We start from the raw sequence: 18,909 nt of genomic DNA on the forward strand, positions 1-18,909 counted from the left end.
AGCCAGCAGCTTCCAAATTGCCCACCGCGCACCAGGTGCAACCTCTCCACACTCAGAGTCACCCCCCCACCACTGTTTGCTAACCTCACCCCCGACTGTAAGCCCATCGCCACAAAGAGCAGGCGATACAGTGCCGGGGACAGGGTTTTCATTAAAACCGAAGTGGAGCGGCTCCTGAAAGAAGGGATTATTGAGGGCAGCACCAGCCCCTGGCGAGCCCAGGTTGTGGTCGTTAAGACCAGCGAGAAGCAGCGCCTGGTCATCGACTACAGCCAGACAATAAATCGCTACACCCTGCTGGACGCCTACCCACTCCCCCGTATAGCTGATATGGTCAACCAGATCGCGCAGTACCGCGTCTTCTCGACCATTGACCTGAAATCAGCGTACCACCAGCTCCCCATCCGCCCTGAGGACCGCCAGTACACTGCCTTTGAGGCAAACGGCCGCCTCTATCACTTCCTTAGGGTTCCCTTTGGCGTCACCAACGGGGTCTCCATCTTCCAAAGGGAGATGGACCGGATGGTAGATCAAAATGCGTTGCAGGCCACTTTCCCATATCTGGACAATGTGACCATCTGCGGCCGTGACTTGCAGGACCATGACGCAAACCTCGAAAAATTCCTCCGCACCGCCCAACTCCTAAACCTGACATATAACAAGGAGAAGTGCATATTCCGCACAAACCGCCTCGCCATCCTTGGCTGTGTTGTGGAACACGGAGTCATCGGCCCCGACCCCGACCGGATGCGTCCCCTTATGGAACTTCCACTGCCCCACTGCCTCAAGGCCCTGAAGAGGTGCCTAGGGTTTTTCTCCTATTACGCCCAGTGGGTCCCCTACTATGCGGACAAGGCCCGCCCGCTGATCAAGTCCACCTCTTTTCCCTTGACGGCAGAGGCCCGCTTAGCCTTCCACCGTATCAAGGAGGACATTGCCAAAGCCACCATGCACGCAGTGGACGAATCCATCCCCTTCCAGGTGGAAAGCGACGCGTCCGACTTTGCCCTGGCCGCTACCCTCAATCAGGCGGGGAGACCCGTGGCCTTCTTTTCACGAACCCTCCAAGGCCCGGAGACCAGACACTCCGCTGTTGAGAAGGAGGCCCAGGCGATTGTGGAGGCTGTGCGTCATTGGAGGCACTACCTGGCCGGAAAACGATTTACCCTGCTCACTGACCAGCGTTCAGTTGCTTTTATGTTTAACAACAAGCAGAGGGGCAAAATCAAAAATGACAAGATCTTGAGGTGGAGAATCAAACTTTCCACCTACAACTACGAGATCTTGTACCGGCCCGGGAAGCTAAATGAACCCCCGGATGCGCTATCGCGTGGCACCTGCGCCAGCGCGCAGATCGATAGACTACGGGTCCTCCACAATGACCTCTGCCACCCGGGGGTCACCAGGTTCTTCCACCTCATCAAGGCCCGCAACCTGCCTTACTCTATTGAGGAGGTCAGGACCATGACCAGGAACTGCCAAGTCTGCGCTGAGTGCAAACCACACTTTTATAGACCAGACAGGGCCCACCTGATAAAAGCCACTCGCCCCTTCGAGCGCCTGAGCGTTGATTTTAAAGGGCCTCTCCCCTCCTCCGACCGCAATGTGTACTTCCTCAATATTATTGATGAGTACTCCCGTTTCCCGTTCGCCTTCCCCTGCCCGGACATGACCAGTGCCACGGTCATTAAATGTCTGAACAACCTCTTCACCCTGTTCGGCTTCCCCAGCTATATCCATAGCGACCGGGGCTCATCGTTTATGAGCGACGAACTCCGTCAGTACCTGCTAACTAGGGGTATTGCCACAAGCAGGACCACCAGTTACAACCCCCGGGGGAACGGACAGGTGGAAAGAGAAAATGCGACAGTTTGGAAGGCCGTCCTGCTAGCCTTAAAGTCTAGGGGCCTTCCAACCTCCCGCTGGCAGGATGTGCTCCCCGATGCGCTCCACTCTATTCGGTCACTGCTCTGCACTGCCACTAACGCCACCCCTCATGAGAAAATGTTTGTCTTCCCAAGGAAGTCCACATCAGGGACATCGCTACCGCCATGGCTGACGTCCCCAGGGCCGGTCCTACTGAGAAGACACGTGAGGACCCATAAAACGGACCCCCTGGTCGAGAGGGTCGACCTCCTCCACGCCAACCCCCAGTATGCTTACATCGCATACCCGGACGGGCGGGAGGACACAGTCTCCATAAGAGACCTTGCACCCTCGGGGACCACAGTAACCCACTACCCACTACCACCCCCCCCCACGATCTGATATCCAGCCCCAGCAGACGGCAGGCCTGGGCCCCGCGACCCGCTCGACATCTACGAGGACGACACGCCTGTGCCACAGCCTACGCTGGACTCGACGCCGGAAGCTTCACTACCCCTGCCGTCGCCACGCCGATCACAGCGGCAGACAAGACCTCCGGAGAGACTCCAATACACTAACTTTTAATACACTTCACCCCACCGGACTCAATTTTAAACAAGGGGTGAATGTGGTAAACCACTGTTTGTATTCCTGTTTGTCCTGTTTGTATTCCACTGTGTACATGCCTGGACATGCCTCGGCTGACTCCTCCCACAGGTCCTAGTATAAAGGTGACTGCTCCCCAGCCCTTGTATCCTGGACCGGTCGACCACTCGAGGCAGACCTCCATTCTGTTGTTAATAAAAGCCTTTAGTTACTCTTCTAACTCTCAGTCTTTTATGAGTAATTGATAGCGCATCACCCTGCATGGCCACGGGATTCACGCAGCTCGGGAACCACATCTGTCATCCTGAGGCGTGAGTTCCGTGGCCATTGCTCCAGCTGATTACTTGACAGCATGAAAAACAAACCAAAACAAAAACATGTTGATTACATCAGCTAAGAGATTGATGGAGATTCTGTTCTACTTGAAAAGCTACTGGTAAATGTTAATTCAGAAATTCCTGAAGGGATGTGAGTGCTGAAGGGTCCCATCCTACCCTGGATGGTGAGGGAAATGCATTTTTCACTGGCCATTCCTGGCTGTTGCCTTCCAACTGAACAGTAATTGCAGTGAATTGATCTGCACTATAAAAAATGTCATATACCATTTTAAAAAATGTTTGTGTTGTTTCTGGTCAGGTTTTTCTCACAGTATACTGTGATTGTCCAGTTACACATTAAATCAAGTCATCAACCGTAACAATTTCATTCTCATCACTCATTCCACTGGTTCAATTTGCTTTCAGTCCCTGAATATAACTAATGTAATTTTTCAGTCTGAGACTCTGGGGGTGACTTTCTGCGGAGGTTCTCTCACTTGTCCATTGTTAACTGCAATGGAAGAGCTGCAGAAATTCCAGAAACACATAAACACCACTTACACTGTTTGTCAGGGTTTCCACAGCTCTTCCACTGAACTTGTATAAGATTGTAAATCCACCCTTTACAATTACAGTTAAAATCTGCTTAATTTTATATATTACCTATACACACACATCTTTTATTTGTAGCAGTTACTAATACAAAAGTCTATAGATTTGTGACTAAAGCACCAATAACTTCCCAATTAATGTACTTTTTAAATTATGTTCTTGAGCGTATTTGTAGATGGCGTCATATTACTTAATGATAATATTATTTAAATATTTCTTTGTCACTCATATATAACTTTTATGATATTATTGTAGAGTAAAGATTCAACACCCACTTTGTTAGATTAAATGTCAAATGTAATGTGGCCAGGGTCCCTTTAAGGATCCCGGCTGAAAATGCCTCATGAATGACATCACCAGACCCGTTCCATCTAATTGGGCTGGGTAAATCGCTGGGTGGGCTTAATGGCCCCATTAAGGTAAGTTCATTTTCAGCAGCGGGATGGAACCAGCAGCAGGGTTGGGACCTGCCACGGGCACCACCCGCACCAGGCCCGCCCAGGTAGGCAAAATTCTGGCCTTTGTCTTCCTTCATTGTCTCCATTGAGAGAGCGTGCTTCAACAGTTCATGAATGATCTCTCAATCGGAGAGGTGGTATATCCTTGAAACACACAGGGCAGGATTTTCATTCAGGAGTCGGGACTACAACTTTCGAGGTTGTAGTCCCACCTCCATCGAGATGCAGCCAATCCACGCGATTTTAACTTGATTGACCTTGTTGAGCCCGCCCAGCGGGCTCAGCAGGCCAATTAAGGGCCACCCGGCAACAGGTGACGTCACAGACTGAAATTTCATCTGTCAAGAGGTTTTGACAGATGAAATATCAGCGTTTCACAGCTGTTTGAAGCTGTCAAACACTGACAGTCTTACTTCTAACATGAGTCCTTCTCCACAGACTCAGTTAGAAATCTCTCCTGCACAGAAAGCTGCAGGCTGTCACTTTTGACAGTTTGCAGCCATTCTGCTTTCTGTGCCCGAGACCTAAAGGAAGGAAGGCTGAAAAGGTAAGAAATGGTATGTAAAACTTATTTAATCACTTTAGACACACCAAACACACTTACCTTTGCACTCATGCACACATCACTCACCTGAACACCGACATCTCGACCCCTCCAAGTCCTTCAACCCAACGGCCCGCCTCCTCTAACTTGGTGTGGTTTGAAGCCGTCAGGAATCCCACACTTCAAACTTAAAAATAGGGATTAGGCTAAAAGCTGCCTGTTAACTACCTGTTAACAGGCAGTTAATTGGCACTAATCCCTTCCCGCCTCGGGTAGGTGGGTCCCAGTGCGGAGCGGGTACCCGCCTCCTTTGAAACTGGCATGGAGGCGGGTTTGGGTGCGGGATGGGGTCGGGACCCCTGATTTCGGGATTTTAACCCCCCGCACGCCTCCAATCCCGACTCCACGGCCCAATGAAAATCCTGCCCACACAGTCTGTGTTACTCTACAAGTGTTAATTATGTGATTGAATCATATGATTTGAACTGAAGTGACGTCAGGTATTATCTCACGACACATTATGGGGAGGAATAGCATCGGCAGTCGGCAGGAAAAAGAACACCTTCTTGGGCTAATACTGGGACTATATTGTACAATTAGCTATCCTGTAACACACAAAACAAATTACTGCAAAGGTTTTCTTAAACTTAACAAAATATAAATTCTTCTTCATTAAAGCTTCTTTTTCATTTTAATCTCATTTTCACTTTGTTATTTTCCTCTCCTCTTAAGTCTCCCCAACTACATTGTGCTCCATTCCCATCCTATATAAGATGGTAAAGAGGCGATCTATTCCCTAGGACTGTCAGGCCCACTGTGTGACTAGTCACTGCTAATGATCACTGTCACCTGATAGTCCCTCCCTCCACTTGACACCCATGCCCGATTGAGAACTCACTGTGGTGAAAGAATTGCTCTGGACACTATATAAAAAGCACATCATAAATGCATTCAAGAAGAACATATTTTACAATTTCACTGCATTAAGAATCACAGACTCCTACACCTCCACACAGTGTGTTAGTACACCAGGGCAGGTGTAGATTTGCACTTTATATCATGCCTATATTTTGAAAGTGTTGTTAAGTGAAATTCACATTACGTTTTGCTTTGCCTCATGTCTTGCCAGCAGCCGTTCCATCTCCATGAAAACCAGATTGTTGGTGTCGTCAATGAAGTTGATCATCTCGGACGACAGGCCAGAATAATCACCACCTGTGGGTTATGGACAAAATAGTGAACTGATTTGATTTCCAAATCTATCTATAGATACTAAAAATAAATGGAAAAGTGAGTGTGAATGGTGAACTGCAACTCACAAAATCAGGACTGCAGAACAAATTGCTCACAGCACTGCAAAGCTTCAAAGAAACTAGAAAAACCTCTTTAATTAGCACCTGTGGTAATTTGGTCAGTAAAAATGAAGATTTATAACCTCAGATTTTAAGTCTGCACTTTATACACATGTTCCTAATTATCACAGTGAAAATGATAAGCAGCCAAACAATACTGAAGAATTTTTAGGAGCAGCAAAAAGCCATCAGGCCATACAAACCTATGCCTCTTTGATAGATCCAAACCCACCTGCCCACAATCCCTTCTCTCTCCAAATATACATCCAACTGCCCCTGAATCTATTGATGCTGTCCAATTCAAAGGCCTTTCCTGGTAATTTGTTCCAGAATTTTATTACCATATACGTATGTGGGGAGAAAAAAACTTTTATTTGACTTTCTTGACCTTGCCTTCCTAATTTTTAACTTTTTTTAAAATTCGTTCACGGAATGTGGGGGTGTCGCTGACAAGGCCAGCATTTATTGCCCATTCTTAATTGCCCTTGAGAAGGTGGTGGTGAGCCGCCTTCTTGAACCGCTGCAGTCCGTGTAGTGAAGGTACTCCCACAGTTAGGGAGGGAGTTCCAGGATTTTGACCCAGCGATGATGAAGGAACGGTGATATATTTCCAAGTCAGGATGGTGTGTGACTTGGAGGGGAACTTGGAGGTGGTGGTGTTCCCATGCGCCTGCTGCCCTTGTCCTTCTAGGTGGAAGAGGTCGTGGGTTTGGGAGGTGCTGTTGAAGAAGCCTTGGCGAGTTGCTGCAGTGCATCTTGTAGATGGTACACACTGCGCCGGTGGTGGAGGGAATGAATGTTTAAGGTGGTGGATGGGGTGTCAATCAACTTGTTCCCTGGTATCTGATTTGAAACAATGTGGTTCAATCCCTACATCTGACATAAAATCAACTTTCCTTTTGCAAAGATGTGTTAACTTGCACCAGGATTCTTTTATGATCGAAGAGAGAGGTTAAAAAAAGATTTAGCTAAAAGCAAATCGCTGCAACAAAAGACACAGAAGATCCAAGTGTGCTTGGCAACTATAGCCTCGGATCTAAAATTACAGTTTTGGATCTAAATTTATGTTGTATGTTTCTTATAAATTAGTACATAGATTAGTGAAATTATGGGATGCACGCGGCTGAAGGAACTGGCATTAATGGGTAATAAAAGTCAGCATTCATAAAACCAGTAGTGTGCAGGAGTTGATAATGGCGACAATTGAAGAATGAATTTTAACACAATCTCTCTACCAATGGTTGCAGTGAACATCCCAGCCCAGTGTCTTAATCAACGTTTTCTCTCAGATCCAGCACTGGAATGAATGTTAATTACAACCACAATAAAATTAATCACAGCTGATTATCTAATCTTTATTTTACATGTACATCACCGAATCTCTATAGCGGTTCACTGAAGTGAATGTCTTTTTTTTTGATGAAGTCAAAAGGTTAGCAGCAATATGAATAATAGTGTTGAAAATTTGATGGAATAATTTTATAATTTTTAAAGATTACATGAGACTTGAGGCAAGCAGTCCTGTTACAAACTGTTTCTTTTTATTTTCCTCGGCACAGCAAGGTCCCACAAACAGCAATGAGATAAATGGCCAATTAAATTGTTTTAGTGATGCTGGTTGAGGGATAAATATTGGCCAGGACACCAGGGAAAACTCATCTGCTCATTTTAGAATAGTGCCATGGGATCTTTTACGTTCACCTGAGAGAGCAGATAGGACCTAGATTTAATGTCTCATCCAAAAGACGGCACCTTCGCCAGTGCAGCACTCCCTCAGTACTGAACATAATCAACCAAGATTGGTTGGAGTGGGGCTTCAACTTACTACTTTTTGACTCGGAGACGAGAGTGCCAAGACTGCTGCAGTTAAACAAGTGCAAGACTGAGGCTGCAGACGTAGAGAATGAAAAGAGAAGCAGTTGCCCTGTCAGTGACACTCTACAAGTGGCTGCTAGGGGAACCATGAGAAAGATCCAGGGCAGTCGCTTATAATTTTCCTCATTTCCTGTGGGAAAATCCCTCGCATCCACTCAATGGCCCCGATTTCCCCCCAGCCGTCGGGCGGGGTTTCAGGCGGGCGGGGGCTGAAAATGCCGAATTTGGGGGTCCCGACACCATCCCACCCAAAACCCCGCCCCACGTAAGTTTCAGGGGCGGCGGGTACCCGCCCCGCACTGGGACCCGCCGAAACCAGGCGGGAAGGGATTAGTGCCAATTAACTGCCTGTTAACAGGTAGTTAACAGGCAGTTTTTAGCCTAATCCCTATTTTGAGGGGTTTCGTGTGGGTTTCCCGACGGCTCCAAACCACGCCAGGTTAGAGCAGGCGGGCCGTCGGGTTGAAGGAGTTGGAGGGGTCGCGATGTTGGCGCTCAGGTGAGTGATGGGTGCATGAGTGTAAAGGTAAGTGTGTTTGGTGTGTCTAAAGTGTGTAAAGAACTTTTACTTACCTGTACTTACCTTTACAGCCTTTCTTCCTGTAGCCGTCGGGAGCCCATCACTCAGCCGGAACTGAAAGCTGAACGGCTGCGATCTGTCAAAAGTGACAGCCTTCAGCTTTGAGTGCCGGTAAGAGTTCTGAGTCTGTGCAGAATGACTCATGTCAGATCTCAGACTGTCAGTGTTTGACAGCTTCAAACAGCTGTAAAACACTGATATTTCATCTGTCAAAAAGTCTTGACAGATGAAATTTCAGTCTGTGACGTCACCTGTTGCCGGGTGGCCCTTAATTGGCCTGCTGAGCTCGCTGGGCGGGCTCAATAAGGTCAATCAAGGGAAAATCGCGCAGATTGGCCGGACGTCAAAGTAGGCGGGTCAAAAACCCAAAAGGGGAAGTCCCGCCTTCTTCCCGACAGGTTCGGCAAAATCTACCCCAATGCCTCCATAGGACTGCATATCTGTGATAGAAAACACATCCGTTGAGACATTGAATGAAAGAAAGACTTGCATTTATATCGTGCCTTTCACAACCTCAGGACGCCCCAAAGCGCTTTACAGCCAATTAAGTACTTTTGAATTTTGTGGATACTCAGTCGTTGAGTAGATTCAAGACAGAGATCAATAGACTTTTGGATACTAAGGGAATCAAGGGATATGGGGATAGTGCAGGAAGATGGAGTTGAGGCAGAAGATCAGCCATGATCTTATTGAATGGCGGAGCAGGCTCGAAAGGCCGAATGGCCAACTCCTGCTCCTATTTTTTATGTTCTTATGAAGTGTAGTTACTGTTGTAATGTAGGAAATGTGGCAGCCAATTAGCGCACAGCAAGGTCCCACAAACAGCAATGTGTTAATGGCCAGATAATCTGTTTTAGTGATGTTGGTTGAGGGATAAATATTGGCCAGGACAATGGGGAGAACTCCCCTCCACTCTTCTTCGATTAGTGCCAAGGGATCTTTTACGCCCACCTGAGAGGGCAAACGGTTTAGCGTCTCTACAATAACGGAGAGCTTATAAGCTTTTAGTTAGAGGGCCCTACATCCTTACTGCTTCATGCACAGTGATGCAGAAACATAGAAGATAGGAGCAGGAGTAAGCCATTCGGCCCCTTGAGCCTGTTCCACCATTTAATGAGATCATTGCTGATCATCCAAACTCAGTACCCTCTCCCTGCTTTCTCCCCATATCCCTTGATCCCTTTAGCCTTAAGTAATATATCTAACTTCTTCTTGAATATATTTAATGAATTGGCCTCAACTGCCTTATGCAGTAGAGAATTCCACAGGTTCACCACTCTCTGGGTGAAGAAATTCCTCCTTATCTCATGTGTATGGCTACAGCAGGGTTGGCAGAGACTATGGTAATTCTAATGACAGAATTAACTACAGTAATACTAGTTAAAGGACTATTGTAGGAGGTTTGAGTCCACAATCTCACCTGGCCTTCTCTGGCAGCCACACTGTTCAGCTGCCTTCATCACCACACCTTGGAGCCAGACTCGTGTATCCTGTACCAGAAGCTCATGGCGGCTCGCAGTCATGTTGGGTGGGTGCTGTTTCAGAGGAAGACAGAGACAGAGAGTAGAAAAATTACTTCTTCACAGTCCAGAAGTTATAAAGAATTCTGAATAACGTTAACATTTAACATTTTATTTTGGAGCTTTTAGTTAAAACAGTGAGTGCAACTGACACTAGAGGAAGGGAACTGGCTTCAAGAAGACTCTTGAAATTAAAATGTGGTCCTCTGAATACGTATTAGCTTTTGACCACTTAACGCATTCATATGAAATTCCTTTGCTATTTTAACGGCGTCATGAACCCACTTACATTAGTGCTCCATTAAAATAACAACAAAGGAATTTCATAAAGCATTTGTGAATTAATATTCAAAAAACATAATTTTAAGGCATCCAAGGTTTACACTATGATAACAGCAGCAGTTATGATGAAGTGATCACTGAAGCATCCTTTGTTAATTCTTCTTTATACTACACTTAATTAGTGTGAAACATTGGATTATTCTCCTACCAAGCCCACCACTTCAACTTTTTTTCCTTTTCGAAATATTATTGGGTCTTCGTATATGTATTCATTCATTTTTTAAATGTTAATACTGTATATTAATTGTAAAATAAAAATTATGTTCTTTTCCGGCAATTTCAGGCCACTTCATGACATGACCAAACGAGTCAATCCACAGTCTATTATTAAGCACGTTCTGGAAATTGACAAAACATAATTAAGGTATAAATAAACTTACAATTTTACTGCTTTCCAGTGTGGCATCAATAGAGTGCACATCAGGGGCTGGTATTTTGGAATGAAACTCTCCTATTAGCACTGAATCTTGCTGTGGTACAGTACTATTGACATTGGCACCCGCTCTGGTACCTTCCCCAAGTGGTTTCTTCCAGTCTGAGTTTGGATGGTGAGTGTTGATAAGCGATTTTACCATGGAGGACATCACAGCCAAGTTTGGTCCTGTCCTGCCTAATATCCAGATGCACGTGTTTTCCAGCAGGTGTCAAGCAGAAAGCCTGGCTGATTTTCTCCCTCTAGTTAAGGGATGCCAAATCCAATTATAGCATCCTAACCACTATCAGCTAACTCAGCAAAGACTGGGAATAGAGCCTGCAACCTTGTCATCTTACCATGCTGGCCAAATCCTGAAGGACACAGCTGTCAAACTGGGTCTCTGTCAATTGGTGAAGGAACCAACACGAGGAAGTAACCTATTTGACCCCGTCCTCAACAGTATACTTGTCACAGACATGTCTGTCCTTAATAGCATTTGTGTTAACGGCCACTGCACAGTCCTTGTGAAGACAAAGGCCTAGAAATTCGGTAGGCTTAGCGCCGCTTTTGAGGCGCTAGAGGGCCTAGCGCCGGAGTTATGGCCAGTTTGGAAATTGAGTGGGTCCCTAAATCGGCGTTAGGCCGTTAGCGCTGCGCCGGCACCGATGACGTCATCGGTGTGCGCAGCGTCCCGGTTGCCATGGTAACCCGCCCGAACTCCGAAATTGACTTGCGGCCGCCTCGCCCGTGGCAGCCGCAAGCAACGTTCTGGCAGAGGTGCCTTACTGGACTTTGCGCCGGCGCATTAAAGGCCCCGCGGCGGCCGGCCGCTTTCCCGCCGGCCGCCTGGCCGCAGCTCCCTCCCCGGACTTCTCCCCCCCCACCGGGACAGATGCAAGCCCGGCACTTGTCCGAGGTGCCGGGCTCATTTTTACAATGATTTTCGCGGGCCGCGGCCGGGTGCAGGCAGCTCCTCCTTAAGGGAAGGAGGAGGCCTGCACTTCCCGAACCTGCCGCACCGCAGCGGGCGCCGCAGCGCCGGAATAGCGCCGCAATTCAGCGCGTAGCGCCAGTTTTCAGGCGCAAACAGCTTTCAGCAGCGCCGGCAGCCGTTTGGGCGCAGAACTAGTGAATTTTTGGCCCGCCCAGCGCGACTTAGCTCCGGCACTAACTTCCGGCGCTAAAGCCGTCGCTGCGCCAAAACCCAATTTCTAGGCCAAAGTCTCTTCTCCACAGTGACGACACTCTCCATCGTGTGGTGTGGCACTACCACTGTGCTAAGTGGGACAGACTAAGGACAGATGTAGCAGCCCAAAACTGGACATCCTTGAGGTGCTGTGGGCCATCAACAACAGCAGAATTATATACCACCACAATCTGTAGCCTCATGGCCCAGCACTTCCTTCGGTCTTCTGTCACCATCAAGCCAGGAGACTTGGTTTAATGGGGAGTGTAGAAGGGGGTGCCAACCTGCCAGGAGCAGCACCAGGCATGCCTTAGAATAACGTATCATCCTAGTGAAGCTACTACACGGGGCTACCTATATGTTTATAAGTGTCTGCCTTGGGTCAGTGGTAGCACTCTCGCCGCTGATTCAAGAAGCTCATGTGTTCAAGCTGCACTCCAGAGACTTGAACACATAATCTAGGCTGACACATAATCTGCCCTCTCATGGTACTATTTGAACAAGAACAGGGGAGTTCTTCCAGTGTCCTGGGCAACGTTTATCCCTCAACCAACATCACTAAAACATACTGGCCTAGAAATTCATTGACGCCACTTTTGGGGCGCTAAAGTGGGGCGTCCGCTAAAGTTTGCGGCCGCCGCCAAATCTAGGTCACTTCTCCGATATTCATTAGCTTCGCCCTACTAGTTCGGGCGAGCGCTAAAACTGCTGCTGGACGCCTCTCTTTGGGCGCTAAGCCGGAGGTGGTGATCGATAGCGCCGAGGCCGGGCGCAGCGCAGGTGCGGCCATCTCGTGATTGACAGCAGACACCCTGGCGCCGGCCAGCTCTTAAGGGGGAAGGGTCGACTGTGTCTGCTGCCACGCCCTGGATAGTGGAGCCCTCCAACTAGGCCTGAACACTGCTGCTGGACCCAAATAGCGCCTGAAGACATGGAGAAGGCCCGTGAACGTGCGCAGCGCTTCTCAGAGCGTGATCTGAGTGTGCTGCTTGCTGCTGTGGAGAAGAGGCGCCATGTTTTGTACCCGGACAATGGCAAGAAGGCAACGGTCCGCGTCTACAGGAGAGCCTGGAGGCATGTCGCCAGCAAGCTGTCAGCCAACAGCGACGTCCCCAGGACCGGTGCCCAATGCCGCAAAAAGTTAAATGACCTCACACGCATTGTCAGGGTGAGTACCCTTTCCAATGACCTCCTCATCCTTGCATGTGCACCTCACATTATGGGCAAAGGGACCTGAAAGCTCTAATGGCCAGCCTTCATCCAGCAGCTATGGCACAGGCATGAGCATCAATTGCACATTCTGCACTGAACACACTGGCCAAGCTATTCCACCATGGGAGGCATTGCACACCAGATCATGGCGACACACTGGCCAGGCTATTCCACCATGGGAGGCAGTGCACACCAGATCATGGCGACACACTGGCCAGGCTATTCCACCATGGGAGGCAGTGCACACCAGATCATGGCGACACACTGGCCAGGCTATTCCACCATGGGAGGCAGTGCACACCAGATCATGGCGACACACTGTACTTAGAGGCCGTCCTTTCTCTTGCAGGCCAAGCTGGCGAGTAATCGCAAGAGCCGGACTGCGACCGGGGGAGGACGACCCCATATCCAGCCACTCACCGACCTGCAACATCGCGTGGAGCGCCTCATGGGTGGCCGGGTGATTGGGCCCGTTGCATGTGGAGATGCCGACCCTGTTCTGGGCAGCAATGGTGAGGACATCACCTTTTGCACCTTTCTCGTCCCACTTGCGCATCAGATCTACATCCTTTGCCACTGTCCGACCAATGCGCTGAATGCCACCACTCATGCATCCCGCACTGATGCCCTCTCCTCACTCTAAAGCTACTCTTGTGCCTTCCTGCTTTCAGATGGTCAAGAGGAGGTCCCTCAACTTGCCAGTGACAGACCCTCCGAGGAGGAGCAGGAGGAGGAGCAAGAGGAAGGCGGCCCATCAGGGGAACCCTCAGCCGCGGCCACCCAGGCCAATGTAGGGGACACGTCTTCCCTGGAGGGCAGCGTGGCGGAAGTGTCGAAGGGGAGGGGAGCTCCTGGGACCTGCGTGCTGCAGAAAGGCGGGAGGGGGGTGGAAGCTCGGCGGCCTTCTCCCCAGAGGGGGGATGCGTCAGAGGGGAGTCCAATTGCTGGGCCCAGCGGCCTCCAGCAACGCAGGAAGGGTCGGCCAGCTCGGCGGCCTTCTCCCCAGAGGGAGAGTCCGGCCTCCAGTCAGGAGATGCTCTTCGCCGAGGAGATGGAACGCCTCGAAGACTTGTCCGCGGACTCGGAGCGCCGGCACACGGAGCTCATGGCGGCAGTGGCACGGTTGCCTGAGTCCATTGATTCCCTCTCTCGGAGTGTGGCCGAGTTCGGGCCCTTAGAGGCCACCAGTCGGGTGGAATACCGGGCAGATCTGTCAGCGACTGGCCAGGTGATTAGTGGTGCCGTCCAGTCACTGGCTGCTCTGCTGCGGTCAGTGAACAGGTCAACACGGGCACTCACTGCTGCCACACTCGCTGTGTCAGCCAGGCATCGCCAGGGCACCCGGCGCGCTGCAGCAGCACATCGGTCTGTCCCTCGGCAGATTGGTGCGCATGCTGCAGTGCCGGCCCGGGTGAGTGCCAGTGTCTCAGGCGACCAGCGAGCGCCTGCCATCCACCAGCTTGCCGCCATTCCTCCAGCCGCCACTGCCACTCCCCCAGTGGAGCTGCCAGGAGCTGCTGCAGCGACTGATGCTGGCCAGCCACAGCTGCAGCAATCAACAGCCGGCCGCTCGACAGCCAGACCTCGACTAGGCCGACCCCCAAGGGCATCTGCCGTCACGACATGTGCCCCTCAGGAGCCTGCCCCCAGCCTTGCAGCAGCCAATGGCCTTACTTTGAGGCGGAGCAGCAGGGCGGGCAGGGGCCACCCAAAGATGGCCAAGGCATCGCCCTAGCGGGCCAAATAGTCGAATGTGTGGCCATTTGTGTTTGTTTCTTGAGGCCGAGAATTGGATGTTTGTTTTTTGAAGGCCGATGATGTGATGTTTGTTTTGGACGAAGGCCGAGAATGACGGCCATTTTAGTTGCCCTATTTTGTTAATCCTCCCCAGGTTGTGGGAGCGAGTAATGTGTTTGAGTGTTTTTTGGGGGTTTCATCTGTTTTTGGTTTTCATGGGGGAAGGGCCCAGAGTTTGTACAATAAAGCATTTTATTTATTCACATTGTCCATGTTTGATCTTTGAAGTGTTTGTTGCCTTAACCGGCTGAGGGCTTGCGGAGCGGCTGCAATCATGTTCTATCATTGGCACAAGCCATTCCCTGACAGGGGGCCTAGAAGTGACGTTCAATAAGCCGACGATGGGCGGCCCTTGGACCTTGTGCGTCCCTCCTGGGCTGGTACTCCTCGTCCTCGTCGTCCTCATGCTCCTCCTGCTCCTCCTCCTGAGGTGGTGGTCCAACGTGAGGTGGCAGTGCCTGAGTCCTGCGGATAGCCAGGTTGTGCAGCATGCAGCAAACGACGACGAATTGGGAGACTCGATCCTGCGAATACTGGAGGGCTCCCCCGGAGCGGTTGAGACAGCGGAACCGTTGCTTGAGCACGCCGATTGATTGTTCTATGAGGTTCCTCGTCGCTTGATGGCTCTCGTTGTATGCCTCTTCAGCAAGGGTCGTGGGCGCGCGGAGCGGGGTCATGAGCCAGGTACACAAAGGATAGCCTTTGTCCCCGATAAGCCATCCTCTTGGGGGAGGCTGTGCCTGGAACATGTCAGCCACAGTTGTCTGTCGCAGGATAAAGGCATCGTGGCTGCTGCCTGGAAAGCGGGCATTGACAGCTAGGATGCGCTGCCTGTGGTCACACACCAGCTGTACATTGAGGGAATGGTAGCCCTTCCGGTTGCGGTACTCCTCGGCATGCACAAGAGGTGCCCGCAAAGCCACATGCGTGCAGTCAATGGCGCCCTGCACCATGGGGAAGCCCGCTATTCTTGCAAACCCCACTGCACGCTGCTGCTGCTTGTCCAGGGTCATGGGGAAGGAGATGAATTGATGTCTCCTTCTGAAAAGGGCTTCGGTCACCTGGCGGATGCAGCAATGCACGGCGAACTGGGAGATGTTAGCGATGTCCCCAGTAGCGGATTGGAAGGAGCCGGAGGCATAGAAGTTGAGAGCTACCGTCACCTTCACTGCCACCGACAGAGACGTCCTGCGCATCAGCTGTGGCTGCAGATCTCTCTGAAGCAGCCGGCAGATGTCTGCAACCACCTCCCTTCGGAATCGCAGCCTCCTAACACACATCGCGGCAGACATGGTCAGATAGGAGGTCTGCGGGCGGTATACCCTGCGTGGGTAAGGCCTCAGTTGGCGACGCCTGTTGCCCCCTCTGCGTCTAGCCAGGGCTGCCACTCTCTCACGGCGTCTGTAAGCCCTTCTGGCATAAGGCTGAAATTCAGCGTTGCCACCCAATGCAGTCCCCATTATATGCTGGCAAACACTGAGCTCTGAATGAAGGCAAAGATAATTGGTAAGCTCTGGCCTGAGCCAAAAATACCTGTCCAAGTGTTGGTCCAAACCAGTAAACTCTCCTCCTTGGTCTCTGTCCAGAAAACCGTTGCACAAGAGTGAATGCTGCAAAATGGCTGGGTAAGTGCCCTTTAATTAGCGCTCCCCCCGGCCCGGCTGGCCTGTGTACCGTTCCACTTCACAGTCGCTCGGGCCGCCCGGCGCACAATGGGCCGGCGCGAGTGAAGTTCCGGTTTGGGGCGCACAAAGGGCGTTGCACTATTAAATGACGTCATGATCTGCGCGCGCAGCAGGGCGCGCGCTAAGACTTTGCGCCGGCGCTAAATGTGTCCTGAAGTTGGGGAGAGGCGCAGATCGCGCTGCGCCCGGGCGATAAGCGCCTAGCGCTCAAGATCTACTCCCCCTAAGGCGCTAACGGCTGGCGCGCCCAACTGAATTTCTAGGCCACTATCTGGTCATTTATCACTGCTGTTTGCAGTGTGCAAATTGGCTGCTGCATTTGCCTACATTACAAATGACAACATTTCAAAAGTACTTCATTAGCTGTGAAGCACTCTGCTCTGCCCTAATGACAGGAAAGGTGCTATGAAATGCAAGTTCTATCTTTCTTTAACCACCAAAAAGAGCTAAGCGATCCCACAACCAATGGATCAGAGCAAAGCTCTGCAGCCCCACCACTTCAATCAAGAATGGAGGTGGACAACCAGGCAACTAACATGAGGAGGAAGCTCCATGAACATCCCCATCCTAAACCATGGTGGAGCCCAGCACGTGAGGGCAAGAGACAATGCATTGCAAGCATTTTCATGGCAACAAAGGAAGATGGTTGCAATAGCCTGAGCCCAGTCATCGCAGTCCCAGGACATCATTGTGGGAGTTCTCAGGGAAGTGTCCTTGACCTAACCATCTTTACCTGCTTCATTAATGGCCTTCCCTCTGTAATAAAGTCAAGAGTGGGTTGTTTGTTTATACCAATGTTCACTCCATTCGCAACTCCTCTGATCATGAATCAACCCATTTTTCCTATTCAAGTAAATATTCAATTCCCTTTCAGGCATTGCATTACAGCTCAAAATAACTCACTGCGTAAAAAATTCTCATCTCCCTTCTGGTTCTTTTGCCAATTATCTTAAATCTGTGTCCTCTGTAATCTCCAGTTAAACTCCTCTGCTCCATGGAGCAGTACCCCAGCTTCTCTAGTCTCTCAACATATCTGATACTTAACTCCTTTGATTAACTGTGAGAGATTCACTAAACATTATAAAATTCCTGTCCTTATCAAACAACATACTTTTAAACTTCCTGTGAACAACCCACTGGAGTTCAAGTAGTAGAAATATAAAACTGAAACATTCCTGGGGTGATTAATAGTAAGTATTTACAAAAGGAAACCCCAGAAGTTGGAAAATGATCTGTCTTTGTTCGGGATTCTTCAACTGACCCTCAACCTCATGAGCAAGACCAATTTCTCATATACCTGAGTTAACAAACACAAAGCTCAACGATATGAACCATGAAACCAGCTGAGACTTATAAAAGTACAGCATAACTTCCTTGCTTTTGTACTCTATGGGCTGGATTTTGTCAGCCCTGAGGAGGCGGGTATAGAGGCAGGACTGCCGGTAAAGTTGCAGAATTTGGGGGCGGGTGGCAAACCCGCCCCCAACCCGCCTCCGTGCCCGCTTGCCAGGAGGCGGGAAGCCGTCCTGCTCCGGGTCCCGTTTCCTCGAGGCGGGAAAGGGATTAAAGCCTATTAACTGCCTGTTAACAGGTAGTTAACAGGCAGAAAATAGGATTAGCCCCATTTTTCGTTCTGAAGTGCAGGTTTCCCGACCTCGCGGAACCCAGCCAGGATGTAGGAGACGAGCAGAAGGTCTGCGGGGGTCGGACGGGTCTGAGAGTGCGATGTAGAGGTGAGTGATGGGTGCAAGTGTGGAGTGGTAAGTATGTAAGGTGAGTGTAAAATTTTAGAAAATGTTCACTTACCTTTGTTTCTGCCTACAGCCTTCAGCTGCTGTGGATCTGGAGTCCCGACATCTCCATTGCAGATATCACAGACTGGCTGTTGGATCCTCCGACTCAACAGTCAAGTGATTTCTGCAAAGTTGAAGGGCTCGAATTTCCAAGCCCCGTGGAGGCGGATTTGGAGGCGGGAATGGTGGGAAAATTGCAGAATCGGGGGGCAGGAACCCATCCCGCCCCCAACCCGCCTCCGTGCCAATGTCCCAGGAGGTGGGTATCCGACCTGTGCGGGGACCCGCCTCCCCGAGGCGGGAATGGGATTAGTGCCAATTAACTGCCTGTTAACAGGTAGTTAACAGGCAGTTTTTTGCCTAATCCCTATTTTTAGCCCTGAAGTGTGGGCTTCCCGATGGCTCCGAACCACGCCAAGTTAGCAAGGCGGACCGTCGGTCTGAAGGGGTTGGAGGGATCGAGATGTCCGTTGTGCAGGTGAGTGATGGGCGCATGTGTGCAGAGGTAAGTGTGTGAGGTAAGTGTAAAGTGTTTTAATAAGTTTTACTTTCTCCTGCAGGCTTCCTTCCTTCAGATCTCGGGAGTCCCTCAGTTCACCAGCACAGAAAGCAGAATGGCCGCTGAACTGTCAAAAGCTGCAGCATTCTGCTTTCTGGTCTGGAGAGATCTCTAGCTGAGTCTGAGTAGAAGGACTCAAGTTAGAAGACAGACTGTCAGTGTTTGACAGCTTCACAGACCTGTCAAACGC

At 50.1% G+C, this 18,909-nt stretch overlaps 1 protein-coding gene across 4 annotated transcripts in view; it reads right to left on the reverse strand.

Annotated features, from left to right (window-relative positions):
• LOC147102299 (uncharacterized) overlaps nucleotides 1-18,909 on the reverse strand; it is a 146,089-nt gene that overhangs the window by 116,403 nt on the left and 10,777 nt on the right. For all 4 annotated transcript variants that reach the window (XR_015073248.1, XM_085964702.1, XM_085964701.1 and 1 more), the window contains exons 3-4: nucleotides 9,631-9,745; nucleotides 5,506-5,618 (exon numbers count right to left, since the gene is read on the reverse strand). Coding sequence is in view for 3 of the 4 variants with exons in the window: in XM_085964702.1 (XP_085820828.1) it covers nucleotides 5,506-5,618; nucleotides 9,631-9,745 (228 nt within the window). In the remaining variant the exon portion in view is untranslated. The remainder of the gene's footprint in view (nucleotides 1-5,505; nucleotides 5,619-9,630; nucleotides 9,746-18,909) is intronic.

The sequence above is a fragment of the Somniosus microcephalus genome, chromosome 22 (assembly GCF_052327205.1).
Source record: "Somniosus microcephalus isolate GS21.2 chromosome 22, FLI_Smic_1.0, whole genome shotgun sequence".
NCBI lineage: Eukaryota > Metazoa > Chordata > Chondrichthyes > Squaliformes > Somniosidae > Somniosus > Somniosus microcephalus.